At 46.1% G+C, this 24285-nt stretch overlaps 1 protein-coding gene and 2 long non-coding RNA genes across 5 annotated transcripts; 2 read left to right on the top strand and 1 right to left on the bottom strand.

The window, feature by feature from the left end:
* The first annotated feature begins 323 nt into the window (after positions 1-323).
* On the top strand, positions 324-2702 carry LOC120695725. 2 transcript variants are annotated; one of them, XR_005683840.1, is made up of 3 exons: positions 324-713; positions 1286-1356; positions 1445-2702. It is a non-coding gene; the product is annotated as an uncharacterized LOC120695725 (long non-coding RNA). The 2 variants fall into 2 exon arrangements; XR_005683839.1 differs by lacking the exon at positions 1286-1356.
* Positions 2703-6997: 4295 nt separating this feature from the next.
* LOC120695724 lies at positions 6998-9530 on the bottom strand. Of its 2 annotated transcripts, XR_005683838.1 has the most exons (5): positions 8998-9530; positions 8862-8910; positions 8296-8361; positions 7680-7784; positions 6998-7336 (listed from the first exon to the last, which is right to left on the bottom strand). It is a non-coding gene; the product is annotated as an uncharacterized LOC120695724 (long non-coding RNA). The 2 variants fall into 2 exon arrangements; XR_005683837.1 differs by having other exon boundaries at positions 8862-9503.
* A 477-nt stretch (positions 9531-10007) lies between these two features.
* On the top strand, positions 10008-14644 carry LOC120695359 (glutamate receptor 2.7-like). Its single transcript, XM_039978633.1, has 3 exons — positions 10008-10928; positions 11798-12139; positions 14240-14644. Exons 1-3 carry the CDS (start codon positions 10008-10010, stop codon positions 14642-14644), a joined length of 1668 nt encoding a protein of 555 aa, XP_039834567.1.
* Positions 14645-24285: the final 9641 nt, after the last annotated feature.

Below are 24285 nucleotides of genomic sequence, written 5' to 3'. Positions count from 1 at the left end.
CACCACACCCGAACCCTACCCCCTCTCCCTCCTCCCGGCCGCAGCCCACTCCCTTGCTCTCCTGCTCCCCGCCGCCACCTCCACTCTGATCCCCTTCTCCCTCTCCCTCTCTGCCTCCACTCCCCTTCCTTTCTCCGCCTACTTTCGTCGCATCTCCCTGCCGGCGCTCCTCCTACTCTCTGCCCTCGCTGCTCGCTCTCGCAAGATCCAGATCGCCAGCAGGAGGGAGAGTTGGTGACGGCGTAGAGGTCCGCGGCGGTGGGGGTGAGAGAGAGAGAGAGAGGTGGAAGACGTGTGGAAAGAGGCGGAGGAAGTGGAGCGGGCCGCAGCGCACGAGGTTCGGCGGCGCGTCGACTAGCGGTGACGGCGCCACAAGCGTGAGGTGCGTCGCTGCAAGGCGCTCGAACGGGTAGCCAGCCATCGCCGTCGGCGACGAAGGCAGCGGGCGGCTGCGCATCGCCTGCACGGGCGAGGGCGTGGTGTTCGTGGCCACATTGGCTGACTTCCTGGCGGACGTCGAGCTCCTCGACCTGCCCTCCGGCGTGCCGCTACTGGACGAGCTCGCCGCTGGCCCCGCCCTCTGGCGCGCAGCTGCTAGGCGAGCTCTCCGCTGGACTCGGTACCGATGGGTTCCGCCCCTCGGACCTGCTGCTGCTCGTGCAGGTCACGGATTTCGCCTGCAGTGGGTTCGTCGCCGGCAAGTTGCTCTTCAGGTGTGCCTTGCTCTTGCTTTCCTTTCTCGTCTCCAGTTGTTTGCTAGATCTTGGATAAAAAAAAGGTTACTCTTTGTTGTTAATCGTGGCTTGTCATTTGCTCATTAAAATTACTGCTACCTGATGATGGATGGATCATGGAGAGATAAATCGATTTATCTTCTATAATCTTTCGCCTGCTATTATGTTGCCGTGGTATAATCTGCTACTCTGCTATGTTCTGAATGTTCCTAGCTTTTCAGCCTTCCATGCTCTAAGTTTGCGCCTTCAAATTCAGGCTCTTGGGAGCCAGATAGTAGGAACTAGGAAGGTATTAGTATTACTTGTTAGCTGCTAATTTCTGGCTTGAATAGTGATAATTTGCTAGGATTTTGGAGTCACAGATTATAGTGAAACCCGAAGAAGCTTTACAAGAATCCTGAAATGCAATAGAAAGAAATCCATTCATTATCTATAGCTATCACCTTTCACGCTTCTCCACTGTTATTTGTTTACCTCTAATTTTCCTTTCCTTATTTTAGTCTCATTTTAAAAATATCCCAATTTATTTTTGAATGCTCTATACTATTCAGTGCTGATGCTGGACAAAATATCATTAAGGAACCTCAACTTATAGCTCCCCAAAATGAAAGAAATGATCAAGGTTATTAGCATGAATGTCTTGGATGTTTTAAAGACAGATCAAATCTTGGTCATTCTGATTTTTTTCACTGTTAACTCCATGAATGCAGTTCGTTCAAAGAAATGATAAGGGCGTCAAAGGAGGAGTACGAGCAACTTCCTCCCTACATGAAGAGTCTAGCATCCTGGGAAGTCTGAATTTCTTACCTACTTGGACGCTTGTAGTTCCGCCCATAGAAATTTATGCATGCTGGATATGCATAGTCACAAAATTACAACATGTGGTTCTTGAAATTAGTAACTTTACAACATGTGGTTCGTGATTCATGAGCCAGGGCAATAGCAATGTTATCAGTGTGGTCTGCCTCAGAGTTGCGCTGTTTTGTTGCATTAGGAATTGCAGGATGGAATATGCGAATTAAATTTATACTTTGGCAGTAACAATGCATTGAATCAAGATGGTACTAGAGCATTAGGACTTGGTATGTGCAGTTACTTCTCTTCTCCTATAAATTTGGAAATTTCAAATGTTATAGCACTCTGAAGAAAAACTTTTTGTTAGGTTGCTGTTTCATTGCCACATGCTCTTGATGAATTTTTGGTTGTGTTATGGTAGTTAGCCATGGTTCTTACATGTGGCAAAATTACACTCTTTGAGGATAGCAATCGTGGTTTTCAAATATTAATTTTTAGAAGTATTATGATATAAGGTTTGAGAATTTATTCTTAAATGTGTGGAAATCATCCTAAATTTCATTAAAATAAATCCACTAATGCATTTGTGGACGTTGCATATCTTTGTAATACTGAAGTTGAGATGATGCCTTCATGCAACAGCAAAGAAAATTGAAAAGGAAATGAAAGGTGTTGATCTAAATGTTCATGCACCTGTCATCCTTATGTTAGAAAAAAGCCATTCATTATTTTCACATCCCAGGAACAATTGGAGTTTGAGTACATATGCACAATTTAGATTGCCACTGTGCTGTATAGAGTACACAAGTACCATAATGCACACCCTGCACCTGTAGTTACTTATACTCATTTGTGATCTTTGTGATAGGTTTTGACTTTGGAGTATAATGCATGTATCCTGTACTCATTGTGCAACAGAAGGCCCCTGGTTTTGTTATTCTTCCTGCTCTCCTATGTTTATTTCTAATTTTCTCGTGTGGTTTCTTAACAGGCTGGTAAATTGCCAATAGAAGTTGTTGCATCCAGAGGATAGACGGTATGCATTGAGATTGATTTACTTGTAACAAACCCTTTGAAGAAATTTCCAAACTTGAGCATTCCTCAAATGCTTAAACAAGAAGCATGCATTCTTGCTCTCTAATATTTATTTGATTCTATTGCTGGATTTAACTATTGAAATGGTAGGGCGCGCATTGCGCGCCGAATGTTCTAGTATGATGTATTGACAAAAAAAATACAACAGCAGCTGGTCATCAGATCATACACGGGCACACGTCGTGCAGCATGCCGGCAGACAGGCCATAGGCCACGCCAAGCCAAGGTGTAGGCCAGATACAGGAACGGCGGCAGGCGGGCAGGCCATACACAGGGTCACAGGCCACGCCGGGCCAAGGCGCAGGCGCCAGGGAACCGCTCGCCGGCCAGGCCATATATTGTAGAGAGAGAGAGCCATATATGATATATTGCACAGAGAGAGAGAGAGAGAGAGTTGCCGAGGAGGCCTGGCACCGCAAGGGATCGTCGACAATGATGGCGCGAAGAAGAAACACGCGCGACAAAAAGCAAAACGGAGAGGGCGATCAGGAGTCGTAAGGAGTGCGTATTTTTAGGCACAGGGGAGTTCAATTTGCCAATTGTTAGAAGATGAGAAATTAAGATAGAAAACTATTGAAGACTTTTTTTTGTCTTTTCTAGAAAAAGAATGATGGGAAAGATAAATAGGAAACTATTGAAGATGCTCTCATAATTCAACAATATGCCAATCCTAATTCAACATTTCAAACAGGCTAATTCAACATTTTATGAGGGTTAGATATTTATTTATGGTTGGCTCAGTGGACGGATGAGGTATATATATAATAACACGGATATTTCAAATACTGGTAGCTTTATAAGAGGAGGAAAACTTACAAAAGCTGTATATATGTTGGGAACGTATCAGGTGCAAATCAACCTCTCCGTGCAAACTATGAAAATTTCAATCTGAGTCATTGGATCAACATCCAAATGATATGGGGAATTGGTAATTTTACAATCTGGACCTGTCCTTGGATTGGATAATTATATTTTTGCAAATTTCTCCTCCCACCTCTCTGCGCCCCTCCACTTGGATGTTGATCTGATGGCTCCGATTTAAATTTCTATAATTTATACGAATAGGTTGGTTTGCACCTCATATGTTCTCGTATAGGTCTACCTAAAGTCTTGCTCCATTTATGAGCCAAGCATATCTAAGTCAAGAACACCACACGGCCCACGAGACCGGCCCGCAATGACGACCTGGTCATGACAAAGCATGCATGCATCACTGTCCGAATCTGACTATGTCAAACCAGTTTGCTTCAGCACCCCGTCACGATCGACGACGATGGAACATGGGCGCCACTAGTGCTAGATCATTCCACATGACATCGCCGAAGTGAAGCAAATCCTTCCGATGGGACACCGTCCGTACATTAATTTGTTAAAAGTCGCACCTCCCAAGTCCTATCATAATTCCTAAATTCCTAATAATAGCGCAATCATGCATGGCAACAATCCGACAAGACTTCAGCACTTAATTAGGCAAGTCTCGGGCATGGTCGTGCAGAGATCATCGCCGTCGCCATAACCGTGTGGTGTGGGTGATCACTAAGTGAACTCCAACCAAACAAACAACCCACTTGACTACAATCTAATACGTAAGAGCTAGCAGCCTGTCACTGCACGATCTATATAAAAGGCAGCAAACCAAATGGCAAAGGCCATGCATCCAAGCTCCTCGTTCATCACTAGCTGATCGAGATAGGGAGCCGACAGGGTGATAATAACTCGCAGAAATGGCGCCGTCGTCCCGGTGCTCGTGCTGATTTCCTCTTGGCTCGTCTACCTGCTCCTCTACGTGAGCCATGAGTCCAAGCTTGGGGAAGCTCAGAGGTCGAGCACGCCTTCGAGCACCGTGCAGGTCGGGGCGCTGCTCGACCTCGGGACGGCCGGCGGGAAGGCGACCATGGCGTCCATCTCGCTCGCGCTCGAGGACTTCTACGCCTCGCAGCCGGGATCCACCACCACGGTGGCGCTGCACGTCGCGGATTGCAAGGACGACGAGATCACCGCGACTTCGGCTGGTATAGATTTCACGCAATACCTTCTCCTTACGCTCTATTATCGATTAGCCATGGCATAGACGCATCGTACATTCATATATGCACTGTGTTACTGCTGTGGAGAGGAGGAGCCTCTCACTGTCTCTCACATGCAGTTACGTCAGACATGTCGGCCTGGCCTCACATGTCCGTTTGTCAGAGGATCCGGTATCTTCCGTGTTAACACGGAATTTTATGTGGCATTCAAGGGAGACTTAAGCATTTTGTGGGTCGGGCAGGGCTCGAACCGGGTCTACAAAACCCCAACTTTTTTATAACCGGTTCCTCTGTAGTCGAATGACAGTCATTCAACAGCAGCTCGTTCCAATTTTTTAGGTCTATTAATCTTAATTGCACAACTTCGACCAATAATTTTGTTGGGCTGTCAAAGTCGGGCCTAAGCCAGACTGGGCTTGGCTCGGCCAGGATATTGTCAACTACTACCTCCGTCTCAATAACAACTTTGACTTGAACAAAGTCAAATATTTTTATCTTTGACCAATAATATTTTTAAAAATAAATATTTTTAAATAGAAAATATTACATATTGTGATAGTTGGTTTCGTTATGAATAAATTGATATCACTTTTATGTTGTCATTCTTTATATCTTTTTACCATCTACAGTCAACATTTAAACGATTTGAATCGGAGAAAATCTAAAAATAGCTATATTCTAGAACGGATGTAGTATTTTTATTAGTGTGAAAATAATTAATATAATGTTTCTGATTGGTCCGATTTTCCCTTGTTAGCCTACAAAACCAATGCCATGCTCGGTCCTAAATGAGGGAGCTCCTATCTACATTCGAGTAGATACTCTCTTCGTTCCAAATAATAGTTTGTTTTAGCTGGATATATAATTTTTACTATGTATATAGACATAGCGTATATCTAAAAGCATGATAAGAATATGTGTCTAGAAAAATTAAAATGATCCGGTGTTATCCTAAACACTAAATAGTAAACAGTTGGTCACATACCGTTTAGCCCATTATTCGGACAAAACGGGTGTTTAAACGGGAAAAACGACCGTTTAAACGATCAAAACAACTGATTAAACGGAAATGGTGTACAACTGTGTAGAGTTTAAGGGCTAAACGACCGTCTAGGCGAACATTGAAATAATCTACGATTTAGACCGGGGGAGTAGGTAGTTTATTATCTTTAATTCAACAGCAACTCGTCAACCGGCCCACGGCCCATAATTCAGTCCTCGTGTAAGGCAAAAATCCAGCATGCAAACAGCGGCGCTGGTGAGAATAGCTTAGGAGTGGCTAGGTCTGAAAAACCCGGACAAATATCCATCTAATTTATAATGCCTGAAATGTCCTCATCCATGCTCCTTGTTTCAGCAATCATTTAGGTTTTTTGGGCTATATACTAGCGAGATCCGACTTAATATTTTGGAATCGAATTTAATGTTAAGGGTGGTACGGTGTAGTCTATTGTTTCTTCCTTTTTGTTTCTTTACTACCTACCGTGTTCTAGTTATTTTCTTGCTGCCATAATCCCAGGACGGATCGATGTTCCCGGATCAAGGAACGTACCTTCGACCCCATTTTCTGTGACTATGGTTGGAATCAAAATTAAGATCCCTTCTTCCCTTCTTATTTCAGTTGAACAGGACATTTCACTGAACAATACAAGAAATAAGCTCAGCAGAAATCTGAAATTGCCTGCGGCACAACGTCACAAGTGCCCTGCAGCATACATAAATGCATTGTTTGTTGTGGTTACTCACCAACCTAGTATTTTCGGAAGCAAGGCCTTGTTTAGTTTCTTTCAAAATTCCAAAACTTTACAAGATTCTCCATCACATCGAATCTTTTAACGCATACATAAAGTATTAAATATAGCTAAATAAAATAACTAATTACACAGTTTGTCTGTAATTTGCGAGACGAATCTTTTGAGTCTAGTTAACCCATGACGGGATAATAATTACTAAATACAAACGAAAGTGCTACAGTGTTTTACACCCAAAACTTTATGCATCTAAACAAGACCTTATGCTTAAATAACATCCTTCTCCCATGTTTCGTTCATGTTGTAGCAATAGACCTACTAAACACTACCAGAAAATGGACTATTCCTGACGGCCAAAAACCGTCAGGAATTACAGGATTACCGACAGGAATGAAATTCCCGACGGCCAACTGTCCGGAATGTGCCGACAGGACTTCATCGTCAGGAAAGACCACCTTTCCTAACGGTTGGCCGACAGGAAAGTTTTCCTGACGGGAGCTCCTGACAGTCTATGGGAGGGCGGGTCTGGTTGAATACCAGATGGCTACCCGTCAGGAATAGTGGTTTTGGCCGTCAGGAAATCAACTATGAGCAGTAAAAAAATTACACATACGGAACTACATACATTAAATTCAGTTTGTATGCTAGTTCCATATACATGTCCATCATATACATATATCAGACTTGTCATCCAGCAAGCTATTGGATTAGAATGAATAAATGACTACAAGATATATATAACTTTTCAGATCTACAGGTCCTTGTATATGACTCATGTCTAGTCTTCAAAAGTTACATACAGATCAAGACAATGCTAGGTTCAGAAAACTAAACTTCAGTTCACCTTTGAAGTTGAATAAGTTAAGTATCTCAGCATCCCTCTCTACATGAAGATCACCAGCACTCCATTCACCATTGTGTTGTATTTTTGTACCTGACCAAGTGACCAAATTAATTGGATTAGTTGGCCGTACATGTTCAAGTTAACAAAACTGATCAAAAGAACTCTCTGTGCCACGTCCCCTGAGGATCCTTCACATGACCATATAAACTAAGAACTTATTTTTGGCATGCCATAAAGAGGAATTCTACCAATCAATCAAATAGGTCATGCATGCCCTGAAATTACACTCTAAGATCTATCATCTAAGAACAGAAACAAAGTTAGTTCTCATGCCATACTAATATAAACTATTGGATCTCAGTACATCATGATAGTTTATTTTACTCTAGGGAGAGTGTTACAATTTTCAGTTAAGATAGGGTGAGAATCGTACCACATCAGCTTGAGGACTTGTAATCAAGCTCAGTATAACTTTAAGGCAGGTAAACTAAAGCAAGATGACACTTTCTGGCAGCTCCATCCCATTGTATTTTTGTACCTGATCAAATGACCAAATTAAATGAATCAGATGGCAGCCAATAATGTTCAAGTTGTCAAAATAAAAAAGAATTAGTAATGATGGAAGTATCAATCCAGTCTGCTGCCAACATCAAGGTCAATTGTCCTTCTATAAATTCATGAACTCAACAACAAATAAAGTGCTGATCTATTTGTTCACAAAAAAATATCGGCATCCCTGAACAAAGATTGTATTAACAGATTTGCACTAATAGGAAAACTCCTAACTATCTGAAAACTAGTTTTTTTTTCATTGATGAACACACAATAGGAATTAACAAATATAAGATGCTTGGTGTTTATAGCTGTGCACATAACTGTTTGCTTAACTCTAGATCTGAACATGCAGTAGGAGTTAAAGCGTAAGATGCTTGACCTGAGTTCAGCGTGTGAGAAAATTTATTCAGCAGGAGCAAGGTTCAAGTGATGCAAATGAATAGCAGTAGACATACACATAATGCAATGATAATGCAATCATATTGTGTTGTTACCTGATCAAGAGATGAGATGACAAACCACACCTGCTACAAGGGTCCCACAACTATCAATTTGCTGCCCTGAAATTAAATTACATTAGATCAGATATCTACATGAAGATGCCATACATATAAATTCTAGGATATATCCCACAAGAACAAAACAAAGAGTCAATTCTCATCCCACAAGCAGGGCCATTGTTATGTTGAGTAGGGAAAGAAATAATGAGTTTGAAAATCACAAGTCCGAAAGAAGTAACAGATGAGAATAATTCAAGAAGATTAAGTTATATGATTGTATCAACACTAGTTCTATCTTCTACGGAAACAAATCCAGATATATAATTATATCAAAAAGGATGATGGCAATCAAATGAGCTAGTGTTCATTCAGTCAACTTAAACATTCAGCAAGTTCTTAACCAAAATAATTACTCTGTTTTAAATGCAATCTGAACAATCACACTCAACTATGAACATTTAGCAATATCTCAACTGAGGTAACACACTTTATTGTGTCAGTTGTTCAATCTAGGGAAGCACTACTATATTTATATTGCAAAAAAAGAAGGCCTCATTTACCTTGTTGTAGCCCAGCCGGCGTCTTCTGCAATCCCTCCGTGAGGAAGCCCTACGACAGCAAGCAAGAACAGACACGGCTTGATTCCAGAATCGGACACACCGCCACAAGCTTACAACTTTCAGATGTAAAACATACATGCTGCAATTTCGCATCTGCGTGTAGGCGGCGTTGATGAACTTGAATGCAGGGATGGCAAGCCACACCTCCCACCTGGAGGGCTGCTTCCAGCCGCGTGGCACGCAAAGGCGACGAGCAGCACGCTGGCCGGGAGCAGGTGCAACTTAGCGACGAAGAAGGACCTGGTCACCAGGGACGCCCACTCCCAGACCTTCTTCCCCGCGGCCGTGGGGGAGGCGGAGACCGCCGCGTCGCCTTCCCCATCTCCGACCTTCAATGCGGCGGGCAAACGCGTGGGTAGGATGGGGGCGGGCGAAGCAATCGACGAGCTGGTGCCGATGGAATCGAGCGAGTAGGCGGGGCTGGGAGGGAAGAAGGGAGGACGGAGAGGACTCGCGGCGCGCGCGCAGCCGCGCGGCGATGGGTGGGGGCGCGGACGCGCCGAGGCGGAGTCGCGAAGTGGCGGCGGCGGCGGGCAGAGGGGAGAAGAGATAGGGTTCTAGGAATGAGGAATGGGTTCCTGACGGGCCATGACTTGGGTGGGGATTTTTGTGGTGGCCGTCTGTTGGGCTCCCGTCGGACTGAAAAACCCATCAGGAGCCTCCTGTTTTCCGGTAGTGAAAGGACTTCAAAGTGCCAGCAATCATTGGCCCAAAGACATCAACACAAGCAAGGTTCTTAATTGGCATCGGCAACAAGACAGATGTACCCATCCTGTCATATTCGGCTACGAGTCCTTACTTGTCAGCTAAGCAGTCCAAGTACTCGTTCGCACTGCCCTGAATGATGCCTCCCAGGTCCCAGCAATTGCTTCTTTGGTCCAACTCTTCCACTGGCGCCAAGTCGTACCCATATACGAGGACTCCGACTTCGGTAGAGGCATTATACCATACCTTGTGGATGCTCTCCAAGATGTTGATGCACGCATCCCATACCGAAGCGTCATCCCTTCAGCTCCTACTGACGATCAGATACAGGCGGAGCTAAACAAGCTCAAGACTATGCAGACACGAGTCTTTGTCGTGCACATGTCATCTGATATTGCCGCACGCCTATTTGTCCTTGCCCATGATGCTGAGATGCTTGCTGATGGTTATGCCTGGATTGTGACTGATAGTGTAGGAAACATGTTTAGCTCCTTCGATCAGAGAACGATCAACTCAATGCAGGGAGTTCTTGGCGTGAGGCCTTATGTGCCACCGTCGGACAAGCTCATCAACTTCCCTCCTCGATTTGTTTCACGGTACCGACAACAGAACCCAGGTGCACCAGACCCAGCAAATCCAAATGTGTTCCATCTGTGGGCTTATGACACTGCATGGGCCATCGCACTGGCCCTAAGGAAGGTTGGTCCCCTTACACAAGGCTTTCAGACGCCATCACCACAAAACAGCAACAGCTCAAATGATCTGAGTATGCTGGCTGTGTCGCAAGATGGACCAGGGATTATTGATGCCATCCGAGCCACTAAGTTCCAGGGAATATCAGGTGAATTTGTTCTTGCTGACGGTCAGCTCCAGGCATCAGTATTTGAGGTATTTAATGTGATTGGCAATTCGTATCAAAATGCTGGGTTCTGGACACCAAATTTTGGCCTAAGTAAGAACCTCATTGTATCTTCTGGTTCAAGTGGTATTGTTGGATTGAATACAGTGATTTGGCCTGGTGGTTCAGTACAACCTCCCAGAGGTTGGGAGTGGCCGGTGGCTGGAAAGAAGTTGCAGATTGCTGTGCCAGTAAAGCCTACTGTCAACCCATTTGTGAATGTAAAGAAGAATGTGGCTACTGGAAAGTTTGACGTGACTGGATACTGCATAGATATCTTTGAAGCTGTTATGCGAGAGATGCCATATGCTGTCCCCTATGAGTATGTTCCTGTTGTGGACCCCAACATAGCCACCAACATAACCCTGTCATACAGTGAGATATGTTATGAGGTTTCCCTTAAGGTAAGCTCATTCTGAATTTCACCTCTGGAATTTGTAAGATTTTCTTCCGTTTCTTCCCCCATGATCAAAACTTTTCTAAAATCATGATATGTTGGGGCGCACCTTTTCCCCCTATGAGCAATAAAAGTTCACACCTGAATTATACGTGTAGCCTTTTCAGAATAAAAAATATCCAGGGTGCAATAAATTGGTTCCGTCTCTAATGTACACTGCATAACCAATTTTATTTATATATATGATATAACGGAAGTTTTTTTTGGAAAACATATAACTGAAGATATTAGGAGGAGTTTTGCTTAAACATGAAAACTCTATTTCATATAGCGTTCACGTTGAACCATAGAACCATAGTTGATACCTACTTTCTCCGTCTCATGAAAAGTGGAATTCTGAGTTTGAAAAAAATCCCACAAAGAGTGCAATTCTAGATATTGGATCTTAATTACCTGCTTAATTTAGTATTTAGATTTGAATTGCATACCAAAACTAACCATATGTGGCAAACAATTGAGGGCATGCGAGTCTTTTCACACCACCGCTAATCTGTCTGAAGAACCTAGAATTGCACTCTTCATGGGACGGAGGGAGTATATACTTCAACCATAGTTGACCTTATTCATATTCTTAGTGAAATAGAACATCCTTTGGTCTAAAAAAAGCATATAAAAGAGCCGATGACAAAATGGGGAAAAGGAAGAAAAGTCCATTTTCTTTACTCAATGGGCTGGGTGCGCATTCAGAAGTTGAGATTCGAGAGTTCAGCTGCTAATTAAATATCCTGTCAGTTATTGATACATAGGATTCTCTTTTGTTACCTTCTTAATATTTATACTATCACGTATTTGATTCAATGTCTCATTTTGCAACAGAAATATGATGCAATGGTTGGGGACACCACAATAATCATCAATCGTTCTATGTTTGTTGACTTTACTTTACTTTACACTGAATCAGGGGTGCAGATGGTCGTACCCATGAGGGAGAACTGGAGCAAGAGCTTGTGGGTTTTTATGAAGCCTATTGAAACAAGACTGTGGGTAGCCATCTTGGTTGTTTTCCTTTTTACTGGTTTTGTCATATGGCTTGTTGAGCACCGTGAGAGCAGATATTTTGGTGGCACCGCCGGAAAGCAGCTCGACAACATTGCTTACTTCAACTTTCAAGCGCTTTTGTCCGTTCCAAGGGGTGAGCTAAACAGAATTAATAAAAGAGTGAGTTACTTCATTCGACAGATATCTGGCGATGAACAACATTTGTTGTTGAAAGTATCATTTATCTTTCTGGGTTTTGATAGTTCATTACTTCAATTATACTAAACAACCTTACAATAGGTTTATGGAAATGAAATGGAAAAAAATAACTGTAGTGTTTACATTAAAAAAATAAATGTAGTGTGGAACATTAAAAACAAATATCAATAATGATAGCTTTAACTCAATTCAACACTATGGTAACTGCATTTTAGCTAAACATATAATATGATGGTAATAATATATACAATTTATGATTATTTTTTGCAATATTAGACACGGACGCCAAAGCTTACATTAAATTTTGCCTGAAAAATACCAAAAAATTATTTTTGCAAAATTATTTGATAAGGTTATCATTCTCCTTTCGCTGGTTAAATTTTTAGTTCATTTGCTGCTGAAAACCTGCTGAGATCTTAGGCAAATAATTTAATGAAAATGTTGGCAAGATTTTGTATTGTGCATTCTGATTGCCAACCAAACGCAGGCCCTTAAGACTTTGGGTTGACCAGTTGGTGGTATATATTTTTGCAGACCCAAAACTGAAGAAATGGCTATCGAAATTTGCACTCATAAACTTTGTGTTGCTGGTTTGGTTGTTGGAGAAACTCTATAGTGCAAGTTTAACCTCCATGATGACAGTACAACTCCAACCAACGGTTGTTGACTTGAATCAGCTTATTAGTAATGGAGATTATATTGGTTACCAAAGTGGTTCTTTTGTTAAAGATCTGCTGAAGAGCCTTAATGTGGATCAGCGCAAAATTAGAAGCTACCGAACCGATCAGTATGCTGAGGCGCTGATGAAAGGGAGTTGGAATGGTGGTGTTGCAGCAATAGTTGACGAGATACCGTACCTCAAGTTGTTTATGTCCAAGCACTGCAGGAACCACAGTATCATTGGTCGTGTTTATAAGACTGGCGGATTCGGTTTTGTAAGTTAATAATTTATATTGTCCATCATTGCATATGGTAGTCTCAACTTTCAAGTCCCTGTAGGCTACTCCCTTTGTCCCAAATTATTAGTCGTACTAGCCTATCAATCCGTGCTCCCGCACGTGCTAATTAGAACTAATATAAAAATAAGACTTATAACTAGTAATTCTAATTATCCATCTCACACCCTCTTTCATCTATTAAGTATTCTAACACATACTCTAAAATATATATTTATCATTATCTAATTGCAATAGATTTTATTTTGCATCACACCTCCATGTGGGTGTTTGGTATATATTTAGTTCAACCATTTATTTGTTAATTGATATTCTTATATCTTCCATTATACATGAATACCCGGTGACACATATCGTGGGCACTATATTTATATAAATAATAACATAAATAATATATTAATAATATAAACAGTAATTTAGAATTTTATATTGACATATTTTAATATTTTATTATAATTATATAATTTAGTTTAGATTTAGAGCTTACTTTAACATTTAATAATGATATAATTAGATAATTTATATTCAAATTTAGAGGATTATTTACATTATTTTTATGGTGGCATAGGTGGATAATTTACACAAAGATTAGAGTGTTACTTTAGTTTTTTTTATAATGTCAAAGGTGAGTAATTTAGGGTTATTACTTTAGTCTATTTTTATAATGATAGTGGTGGATAATTTATTCGGAAAGATAACATATCCAATGACTATAATAATTAGAGTTATCGGCCGGATGTTTCTGATTTTTGTGAGAATTTTTAAGATTTCTCTATTTTTTTTTAGAGTGTCCACCTAAGATCTTAGGCGGCTTCATGTAAAACTTCAAAAGGAGCCTCCAATCAGCAATTAGCAATAGTAAGCTTGACTTTTCTGAATACATAGATTTTGCTATGCACCTAGCTAGATATATGTATGTTTAGGTGCATAACAAATTCTATATATCTAAAAAATCAAAACAACTAATAATTTGAAACGAAGAAAGGTGGTGCTTAACTGCTTATACCTTGTCACTAAGGGCTGTTCACCAAGCAGTTCAAGTTTCTTACACACACCATATCGATAGGCTTCATATTTGAACCGGTTGTCTAATTCCTACTGTCAGGTGTTTCCCAAGGGCTCTCCACTTGTTGGTGATATGTCACGGGCTATATTAAAGGTGACAGAAGGGGACGAGATTGTGGGCATTGAGAGGAAGTGGTTGGGACTGGACGAGGGTGCCTGCAACAGCCTGACTAACGCCTTTGAGATGGGCTCTGTAATTACCTGGAGCAGTTTAAAAGGAGTGTTCTTTATAACCATCAGTCTGTGGGGTATTGCGGGGATCATCTACATGGTCATCAACTTCTCACCATGGTGGCAAGGTAGAGGGCAAGTCCAGGAAGCCGTTGCTGAACTTGTTATTGAGCATGCCAATGGCGATGCCAGGGATGAAAGAGCATGGCCAATTGAAAGAAATGGCCATCTAGTGCTTCACCTGCGTGGTAATCCACCACCACCAGCACAGTAGCAGGACCTCAAGTACTTCAAGAGCGGCAAGGACAACAAGAGCGTGGTCCACGCTGAATGGCTGAATCGTCGGCGCCAGGGGCAACAAAACTGAAGCTGCAAAGTGCACTTGTTAGCTTTTTGCTGAAAAACGAAATGAAAATGAGCTTAGTTGTCTCAGCTATTGTATTCAGTTTCTCACTTTCGTGAAGTATTTGTTAATTCTTTTCATTTTCCTTTTGCAAGTCACTTTATTCAATTTGTCTAGCTCGGACATGTAATTTTCTGAAATACTAATTTGCAAAGGCTGTTGTGGTAACTTTGCCCTTTTGAGAACACGGATGCCTTAGGAAACGGATTCTTGAATACTTAGTACTCCCTCCATAAAAAAACAAGTTATTATAGGATTCAAAATTTGTCTCAAAAAATAAGTCATCCTACCCTATTTGAAAAGTACATGTAAGAATCAATTAGTGTCAAATATATACAATAAATATGAGCAAAATGATCATTTTAGAGCAACTCCTGCAGACTCTCTATCAAACCTCCTACCGCAAATTTGAAGGGTGGAGAAAACAACTCCAACATGCCATTTGTTTAAATTCCTAAACTATGGAGACCTCCAAATCTCTCCTACAATCTGTGGCGTTCCTGCCTAACTGCAGGGGCGGATCAGGGGGTGCGGGGACTCCAGTCCCCCCTATCCCATGGAGCCCACAAAGCACCCTCCCTCCCTACTATTTTCAACCATAAATGAAGAACGGGGAGAAAGAGAAGGAGAGAGGAAGAAGAGGAGGAAAATAAGTCCTCTAAATTCACATTCTAGATTAGTCATTGCCTAACAGAATGCACCCACTCATGCCTGCCTCCATATTTGGACAAGCAGCTATATCCCAGACTTTTTATAAACCTGGTCTTTTTGTTTCTATATAAAAAATTAGCTAATCCTGTACCTAAGAAATGATTCCTCTAACTTTGATTTCTCTGCATTTAGGTTACGATAAGTTCAGACCCACGTGTCAGTGACCTGGGTAAAATTAGGGACACCCCGTCCGTAGAGGCTGGCTATAGTCGCTGCAAAAAAAAAATTGGCGGCCGGGGCTTCCCTGCCCTTCCAGCCCTGACCCAAGCGCACGGCAAGCTTCTGGCCGGATACAACAGCATGGTGCCCGACGATGGACAAAATAATTTGATTTTACCTCTCCCTATTTACTGCGAGATTCGTCATGCATAGATAGGATAGGATGCAAATGGTTCGTATGGAAAAAGCTCTGTAGATTTGATGCGTCCTTTCAACAATTTATGTTGTAATTTAATTTAAGCTCCCGTGTGTATGGGATGGGATCTGTGGGTATGTTTTAGCATCTCTGTGCGCTACCAATTTTAGCATGCTTATGGCACAGTACCAATAATATATAAGGGGGTTAGTAATATGCTTTTTTGCTGCCAAGTTGTTCAATGAAATATTTGTGGGGGAGAGAGAATGTAATAGGCTATTAATGCCATACTATGCCTTTATTAAAATAATCATCTTGTACTTGAAAGTAGTTAAACTATTTTGCAGTTGAAGGTTGAAAATTATACTTTTTATGGTAATTCAAGAGTGTAAACTAAACTTTTTCCGTTTTCAAGGCAGCAAACTTCTTAGAGAATCATTACTTAGAAAAAGGTATTTCAAATGGTGTTGGGGGCAAGAATTATGGGTACCCCAACTTAGTTCATTAGAGAGGAATTAAGCTGACGAAAGAATGCTGACGAAAGAATAGCATGAGGTGATTAAAGCCCAGGAAAACAGCTTTCGGGCCGCGAGGCCCAAAACTAAGAGAACGGCCCAGCCCGATGATGGGAGCCCAACTCCGAGCCAACCCTCATGGAGGAGGGTCCGCCTCACCTGACCCTCACGGAGGAGGGTCCGCCTCGCCCGAGACTCAGAGACGTGGGTCATCGGGAAGACGGGGAGCCTGTCGAGTGAGGACGGGCAGCCCAGAGTGGTCCCGGGAAGTCAGGGACACGACAGCCCTCTCCGCAGGTGCGAACGGAGAGTGGGCAACAGATCCGGCCCGCGCAGATTCAGGCGGAGGCATGGCCTGGATCTACTGTCAGAGCCCACCCACGCCAGGCTAAGGCCATAGGCCACATCAGGGAAGATACGGTGTCAAAGTCTGGGCACGAGGGACGCAGAAGCCAGGCAAGAATCGAGTTGGCAGGCGGATATCCCGTCTCCACCCGGATACGGGGAGAATCTTGTCAGAAGGCGTACTGAAGGGGCCACCACTCAGTGACCAAAGGGGGTCGGGAGTCGCCAGACCCCCGCCCTCTGTTCTCTCTCTCTCTCTCCCCCCTGTAAATCCTCACCCCTTGGTCTATAAAAGGGGGAGGCGAGCCTCATGCAGGGGCATCCACAACAAAACTCACATTCGCATTCTCATTCACGAAAACACACACACACACACACACACACTCGAACCAGAGACTTAGGACCCTTGCTCCCTCTCTCATCCGTTTGTAACCCCTACTGCAAACTTTTTGAGTACAAGAGCATAAGCTCGAACTAGATGTAGGGACATTCAGCCCGAACCAGTATAAATCGTTGTGTCTTTGCTTGTACTACCATCCGAGCCTATGACACGCACATAAATCTACTTGCCGGTGATACAGAACACCGACAGTTTGCACGCCAGGTAGGGGCCTTTGCGCGTCACTCGCAGCAAGGTTTCGGATGGCTAGCTGCGCCGAAGGCTGGGTTCCGGGAGCGCGCGTGCGCTTTGGCAGACTCGACTTCATCATCGTCCTCGACGGGAGCTTAGTGCAGGTCCAGGCACCCGTACGCCCCGCTAGTGATGGTGCCGCTGGCATTGTGCAGGATCCATGCCTCGAGAGCCAGAGGCTGGACGCCCCTGCGGTCCCGAGCCCCAACATCTTCGACAACGCGCGTTTGGAGGGCCAGCTCCAAACATTCCTGGGGCCGCAGCCGACGAAGGACGACCTGCACTGCATCGCCTACTTCCTCGGCAATGTGGCCACACAGCTGTCCGGGGGCAGCCCATTACCCCCGGATGTCCTATTTGACCACGCCACGACGACATTCCCCTTCGGCATGGGAAATGTGGCGCAGCACCTGCAGCACCACGTGGCACCGCATGTGATCAACCACTTCGGAGGAGGCAGACTTGTCGGGGTGACGGAGTTCACCGACGACTTTGACGACGACCTCCTCGCTGACGACTCCCTGTTAGGGTCCGATGCCAGGTCCTGCACTGGGAGTCACCACCCTTCGTTGGAGTGCTTCACCACGGGCACCCCGAATGGATACGCGGAGGATGCCGAGGATTCACCCTGGCACTCCCAAGACCGCACGCCCACGCCCATCCCTGCACCAGCACAGGTCAGTGGAGGTCCCGCGCAGCCACCTCCTCCCCCTCCATCGGGGCGAGGGAACGGGCAACAGGCTGGCCAGTGGCGGGCAAGCCTCATCGCTCGCTAGAAATAGCCGGAGGAAGCCCAGACTCAGCTGGAGTAGGAACGCACAGAGCTCGAGCGGGAGCTTAGGCGGCGCACCGACGGGGGACGCGCTCATGCCCATGCGAGCGAAGTCAATCGCAAAATAATGGAGGACCGACAAGGCTCCCTGGTGTTCGGCCGGGCCAGCCAAAATGTCACTGCGGCAGCTGCCTTGCTCGAGGCGCTCCCTGCGTCCGCGACGCCTGAGGAGCAATGCGCCCACGAGAAAATGTGCAAGCACTTACATCTCGCAGCTGACCAACAGGCGGACAGCTCAGTGTCACGATGATGCTACGACCAGGCGCGACACCCCGACCCGTAGTGTTTGAGATGAAGGACGCTCCTGCCTCACGGGACAGAGGGCGCCAGCCTGGACATCACGGGGCGAGCGGAGCACGTGGTTCACCATCATGACGGGGTGGTCTGCATGACGGCGGGCCGCAACGAGATGACTCCCGCTCAAATCATCGCGCCCACGATGGGGGACGCGGGGCCTGTCAAGCAAGCAACGGCTCGGCCAGAACCGTGATGCGCGACACACCATCAACGCCCGTCGACGCGAGTACTACCACGACGACGAGGAGGGGTCGGTTGCCAAGAATTACTGACCCCGCTGGGGTGGCCGCTACGATAGCGAGGAGGATCGGAGCATGAGCCTGGAACCGCCGGGTCTCAAGGTGTTTACCTTTGGCATTCGGAGTTCCAGGGTGCCGAGCAAGTACCGACCCCCCACCAACATCACCAAGTACGGTGGGGAGACCGAACCCGGCCTCTGGCTTGAGGACTATCGCCTCGCATGCCAGACGGGAGGAGCGAAGAGCGATGCGTTCATCATACGCAACCTCCCGTTATATCTCGCTGACTCTGCTCGCACCTGGCTCGAGCACCTTCCCGCCGACAAGATCGCTTGTTGGGAAGATCTACGTGAGATCTTCATAGGGAACTTCCAGGGCACCTACGAACGCCCTGGCAACTCGTGGGATCTCAAAAACTGCCGGCAGAAGCCGGGAGAGTCCCTACGCGACTACATCAGGCGCTTCTCGAAGGAATGCAATGCCTTCTTGAACGTCGCCGATGCCGATGTCATCGGGGCTTTCCTCTCAGGGACGACGTGCGTATCACTGGTGCACAAGCTGGGTCGCAAGGGCCCTTGCACCATCAAGGAGCTCCAGGACATTGCAACCAATCACGCCTCTGGCGAGGAGGCGGTGGGCGCGATTTTCGACCGTGTCCAGGGAGAAAAGGCGAAGCGGGACGATACGGTCGACGAAGGCCCATCCGACCGCTTTGGGAAAAAGAACGAGAAGAATAAGAAGAAAGGGGGTGGGAACTTCGTAGCCGCGGCCGATCGTAAGGCCGGCAAGGCGCCAATGGGCCAAGCTAACGATCACTTCAAGAAGATGCTTGAGAAGCCCTGCCCCAACCACCAGACACGGGTGAATCACCTCATGAAGAATTGCGGCCTCTTGAAAAAATGGCTCGCCGGCAACCTAAAGAGGAGCGATTCGAAGAAGAAACCCAAGTCCGAGGGTGGCGCCGAGGAAGAATAAGAGGAGGGCTACCCCGAGCATGACATCCTCATGATCTTCGGAGGACCCGTCGCGTACGAGTCACGACGCAAGCAGAAGCTCTCACACCGAGAGGTGATGGCGGTCGAGCCAGCAACCCCGAAATTCCTCCGATGGTCGGAGTCGCCGATCACCTTCGACCAAGCCGACCACCCCAGCAGCGTGCCACGACCAGAGAGGTGCCCCTTGGTCGTGGATCCCATCATCGGCAGCACACGTCTCTCCAAGGTGCTCATGGACTGTGAGAGTGGCCTCAACATACTCTATGCCGACACCCTCAACGCCATGGGGATTGACCGGGCTCGCCTCCGGCCCTCGGGGGCTCCTTTCCACGGCGTCGTGCCCGGAAAACAAGCGATGCCGCTCGGGCAGATTGACCTGCTGGTAACGTTTGGGGACCCCTCCAACTTCTGGAAGGAAACCCTCACGTTCAAGGTGGTAGGATTCAAGGGAGCTTAACACGCCATCTTGGGGCGGCCATGTTACGCGAAGTTCATGGCAGTACCCAAATACACTTACCTAAAGCTGAAGATGCCCGGGCCGCACGAAGTCATCACTGTGGGATCCACTTATCAGCACGCATATATTTGCGAGGTGGAGAGCTGCAAGTTGGCGTCGGCGGTCCTCGCGGTAGAAGAACTCGCATTGATCAGGGAAAGCATCCCTGCATAGGCGCTCGACTCCAACCGAAGGGTCGGATCATTTGAGCCCACGAAGGGCGTCAAGGAAATTTCTCTCGACCCCCAAGGGTCGGGTGAAAAGAAGCTGAGGGTCAGCACAACACTGACCCTCAAATAGGAAGGCGCGCTCGTCGACTTCCTCCGAGTGAATAAAGACATCTTCGCCTGGAAGCCATCTGGTATGCCAGTCATACCAAGGGAGGTCGCCGAGCACGCGCTTCACATCAGAGCAGGTGTTGGCTCTACTTAAGTACCCATTTTATCCCTTGTTTATCCTTGATATTGGCATGAATTTAATATCAAAATCACTAACCGTCCTAACCCGGCCTAATTATTGGTCATTTTCACATTTGCACATATATTTTGGAGGAACTTCGTTTTTGCAGGTTTTTGGCCTATTTTGGAGCATGAAATGACGAGGCCCGTGATCGAGCGCTAACACGGAGAAAGAAGAAGGCCAAAGCCCAAAGGAAGGACCAAAGCCCATGTTGATTCCAAGCCCATTCATGCACATCCATCCTCCAAGAGAGCCTAAAAGACCAAGCCCACGAAGATGAGATCAAGATACTTTGGGATTAAGCAAAGCACATGAAGATTTAAGGAAGGATTCCCTATCCTATCCTTTCCTCGAAGATATCTCCAAGATAACAACGTCCAAAGGGGTGCAATCGTGAAGAACATAAACTCTAGAAGATGCGAGGAGTCTACACGCGAAAGAGGAGACCGAGGCAGTCCCGAAAGAGGGTAGGCCGGCCGGCCGGCCTAGCCCATTTCCGAGGCGGTTCGTCCTCCCCTTCGACCAATGGCTTCCTCGGCTTATAAATAGCTCGCACCTTATTCAACTCGCGGCATCCATCCACCCAGAACTCGACAAAAACCTAGGGCCAAGACCGGAGGGAGACGACGGCTGCTGCAAGTCTTCGAAGTTGTCTAGGAGATGGCTTAGGCCGCCCCTAGCCGCCATGGCCTCCCTACGTGGTTGTGCCATGGTGGAGTTCATGAGCTAGTTGGAGTCGTCAATGGTATGTACTCTGTGGTGACGATCCAAACGAATCTATTATGTGAGTAATGATAATCATGTCTTCCGAATCTTTTAGCGACCATGTTCTCTCTTTCGATTTTATTCTTTTCTTTGGGTTTGCTTCATCCTAGATCTATTATCGAGATAGATCGCTTAGCATGATCTTTTAGTCATGGTGGCTAGAGGTTCATGGCGGAACTACCAAAGGGGGTTCGACTTGCTTCAGGGTGCTTTCGTCCAAAGGGGGGCGTCGTGATAGGGCGTTGCTTTAAGTAGATGGGGTATCGAAGGATCGAATTGGAGATTTTGGGTTTAAAGATGCCATTGATTGAGATGCATGATTTATTTGCTCGTTAGCTTGAACTACAACTAGATGACAATAGGCCTAGTCATGTCTTTGGTTTTGCTATGGTTACGCCTATGTTCATGGATGAGATCAACCTTTACACAACACTCATATCTATTAAAGGTTACTCTAGATGTGCAATTCATGTTTCATGTTAGGATAGATCCGTTAGATTAGATGGAAAACCTTGGGTAGTTCTTTATCGATCCACGGATTGATAAACCTTGGGGGAATACTCTAAGGAAAAAGCTACACGATCTCGTGTGCTTGCGGTATATAAATTGGGGCGCTAAGGAGCGTCAACAGCAGGCTCGTGTCCGGTCAAGCAACGACTGCGTCGTTTCGACGAAGAGAAGAGGCGGGCCATCGGCGAAGAAATAGCTAGGTTGCTAGACACAGGTTTCATTAAGGAAGTATATCATCTTGAATGGTTAGTTAATCCTGTTCTTGTAAAAAGAAGAATGGGAAATGGAGAATGTGTGTTGATTACACGAATCTCAACAAAGCATGCCCAAAGGATCCGTTTCCTTTGCCATGCATAGATCAGGTAGTCGACTCGACGTCGGGGTGTGAAACCCTCTGCTTTCTCGATGCCTACTCGGGGTATCATCAGATTGCATTAAAGGAATCTGACCAACTCGCAACCTCTTTTATTACCCCGTTTGATTCGTATTGCTACATTACGATGCCTTTCGGTCTAAAGAATGCTGGCGCAACCTACCAGTGGTGCATAATCAGGTGTTTTGGCGATCTCATCGGGCGAACCACAGAGGCGTACGTGGACGACATCATGGTCAAGACCAAGCAAGCTGACGGGCTCATAGCAGACCTCGAGGCAACGTTTGCTAGGCTCCGCGCGAATGGAGTATGGCTCAACCCCAAAAAATGCGTTTTCGGGGTACCACGCGGCATGCTGTTGGGTTTCATCATTTCCCAGCGAGGGATCGAGGCGAATGCTGATAAGATCAACGCCATTAATAACATGGGGCCGATCCAGAACTTGAAGGGGGTGCAACGGATCACTGGGTGCCTCTCAACGCTCAGCCGTTTCATATCCCGCTTAGGAGAACGGGGTCTTCCCCTGTACCGACTCCTGAGAAAGAGCGACCATTTTGTTTGGACCAGCGAGGCCCAACAGGCCCTGGACGGGCTGAAGTCGCTACTGACCACAGCACCGGTCCTCGTGCCCCCTGCGGAGGGGAGCCCCTCCTCCTCTACATAGCGGCGACCACTCAGGTAGTCAGCACTGCGCTGGTCATAGAAAGGGAAGAGGAGGGCCACACTCTGAAAAGTACAACGACCGGTGTACTTTGTGAGTGAGATCTTGGGCGAAACCAAGACCCGATACCCCCAAATCTAGAAACTTCTCTACATAGTGCTTATCGCCAAGCCCAAGTTGCGACACTATTTTGAGTCACATCTCGTCACTGTAGTCACAACCTTTCCACTGGGAGAAGTGGTACCAAACCCAGACGCTACGGGACGCATCGCGAAGTGGTCCCTTGAGCTCATGGGACAGGGCATTGAATACGCCCCTCGCACTGCCATAAAATCGCAAACACTTGCTGATTTTGTCGCAGAGTGGATGGAAACCCAGCTGTCGCCCGCCCCCGTGGATCAAGAGTACTGGACTATGTACTTCAACGGGTCGGTCAGGAGGCCGGGGACGGGGGTCGGCCTTGTTTTCATTTCCCCGCAGAGTGTTCGAATGAGATATGTCGTTCGCCTTCACTTCACGGCGTCCAACAATGTCGCAGAATATGAAGTCCTCATCAATGGCTTGCGCATCGCCACAGAGCTGGGGATCCGATGCCTAGAAATTAAGGGGGACTCCCGCTTGGCCGTGGACTAGGTCATGAAAGAATCTTCCTGCGAAAGCCCATTGATGGCGGCGTACTGCCAGGCAGTGCGCCGGCTTGAAGAAAATTCCGATGGGCTAGAACTTGTCCACATCCCTCGACGCCTCAACTTGGCGGCGGATGAGCTAGTGAAAATGGGGTCGGGAAGAGAACCGGTCTCCAACAACATTTTCGCCAACGATCAGTACAAGCCCTCCATCCGACTCCCAGAGGAAGAGAAACCCGAGGCGGGGACGTCAGATCGCGACGTCGCGGCCCCACCTAAGGCGCCCATCATACCCGACCCGAACCCACGACTGGATCAATCAAAGGTCCAAAGCCCGACCCCAGCCATTCCCGATCCCCCCGAAAAGGGATCGGGGGCCGAGGGATCGGAGCTTTCATCATCCGACCTCGAGGTCTTGGAATTAGAAGAGGAAGAGGGTCCGACGCCCAGCGCCGCAGAAGATTGGAGGCGACTCTACTTGGAATACATCCTCTGTGACGTCCTCCCCAGTGACAAGACATAGGCACGTAGGTTGGCTCGACAAACCAAATCTTATTATGTCCTCATCGGAGAAAAGCTCTACAGGAGAAGCCACACAAGAATCCTACAACGATGCATCCCCATTGAGGATGGAAGAGAGTTGTTGACAGACATCCACGGTGGAACATGTGGACATCACGCCACACGTAGAACATTGGTCGG

This window comes from Panicum virgatum, chromosome 2K (genome assembly GCF_016808335.1).
Source record: "Panicum virgatum strain AP13 chromosome 2K, P.virgatum_v5, whole genome shotgun sequence".
Classification (NCBI taxonomy): domain Eukaryota; kingdom Viridiplantae; phylum Streptophyta; class Magnoliopsida; order Poales; family Poaceae; genus Panicum; species Panicum virgatum.
The sequence above is the reverse complement of the archived record's forward strand: the minus strand, read 5'-3'. Positions and strand labels throughout refer to the sequence as shown.

What these genes read in the sequence shown, in the direction of transcription:
- LOC120695359 (XM_039978633.1), top strand. Translation starts at nt 10,008, where the DNA reads ATGTCATCTGATATTGCCGCACGCCTATTTGTCCTTGCCCATGATGCT. An exon ending in GTTATGAGGTTTCCCTTAAG is followed by an intron (nt 10,929 to 11,797) that starts GTAAGCTCATTC and finishes ATTTTGCAACAG; the next exon opens with AAATATGATGCAATGGTTGG. An exon ending in TAAACAGAATTAATAAAAGA is followed by an intron (nt 12,140 to 14,239) that starts GTGAGTTACTTC and finishes TCCTACTGTCAG; the next exon opens with GTGTTTCCCAAGGGCTCTCC.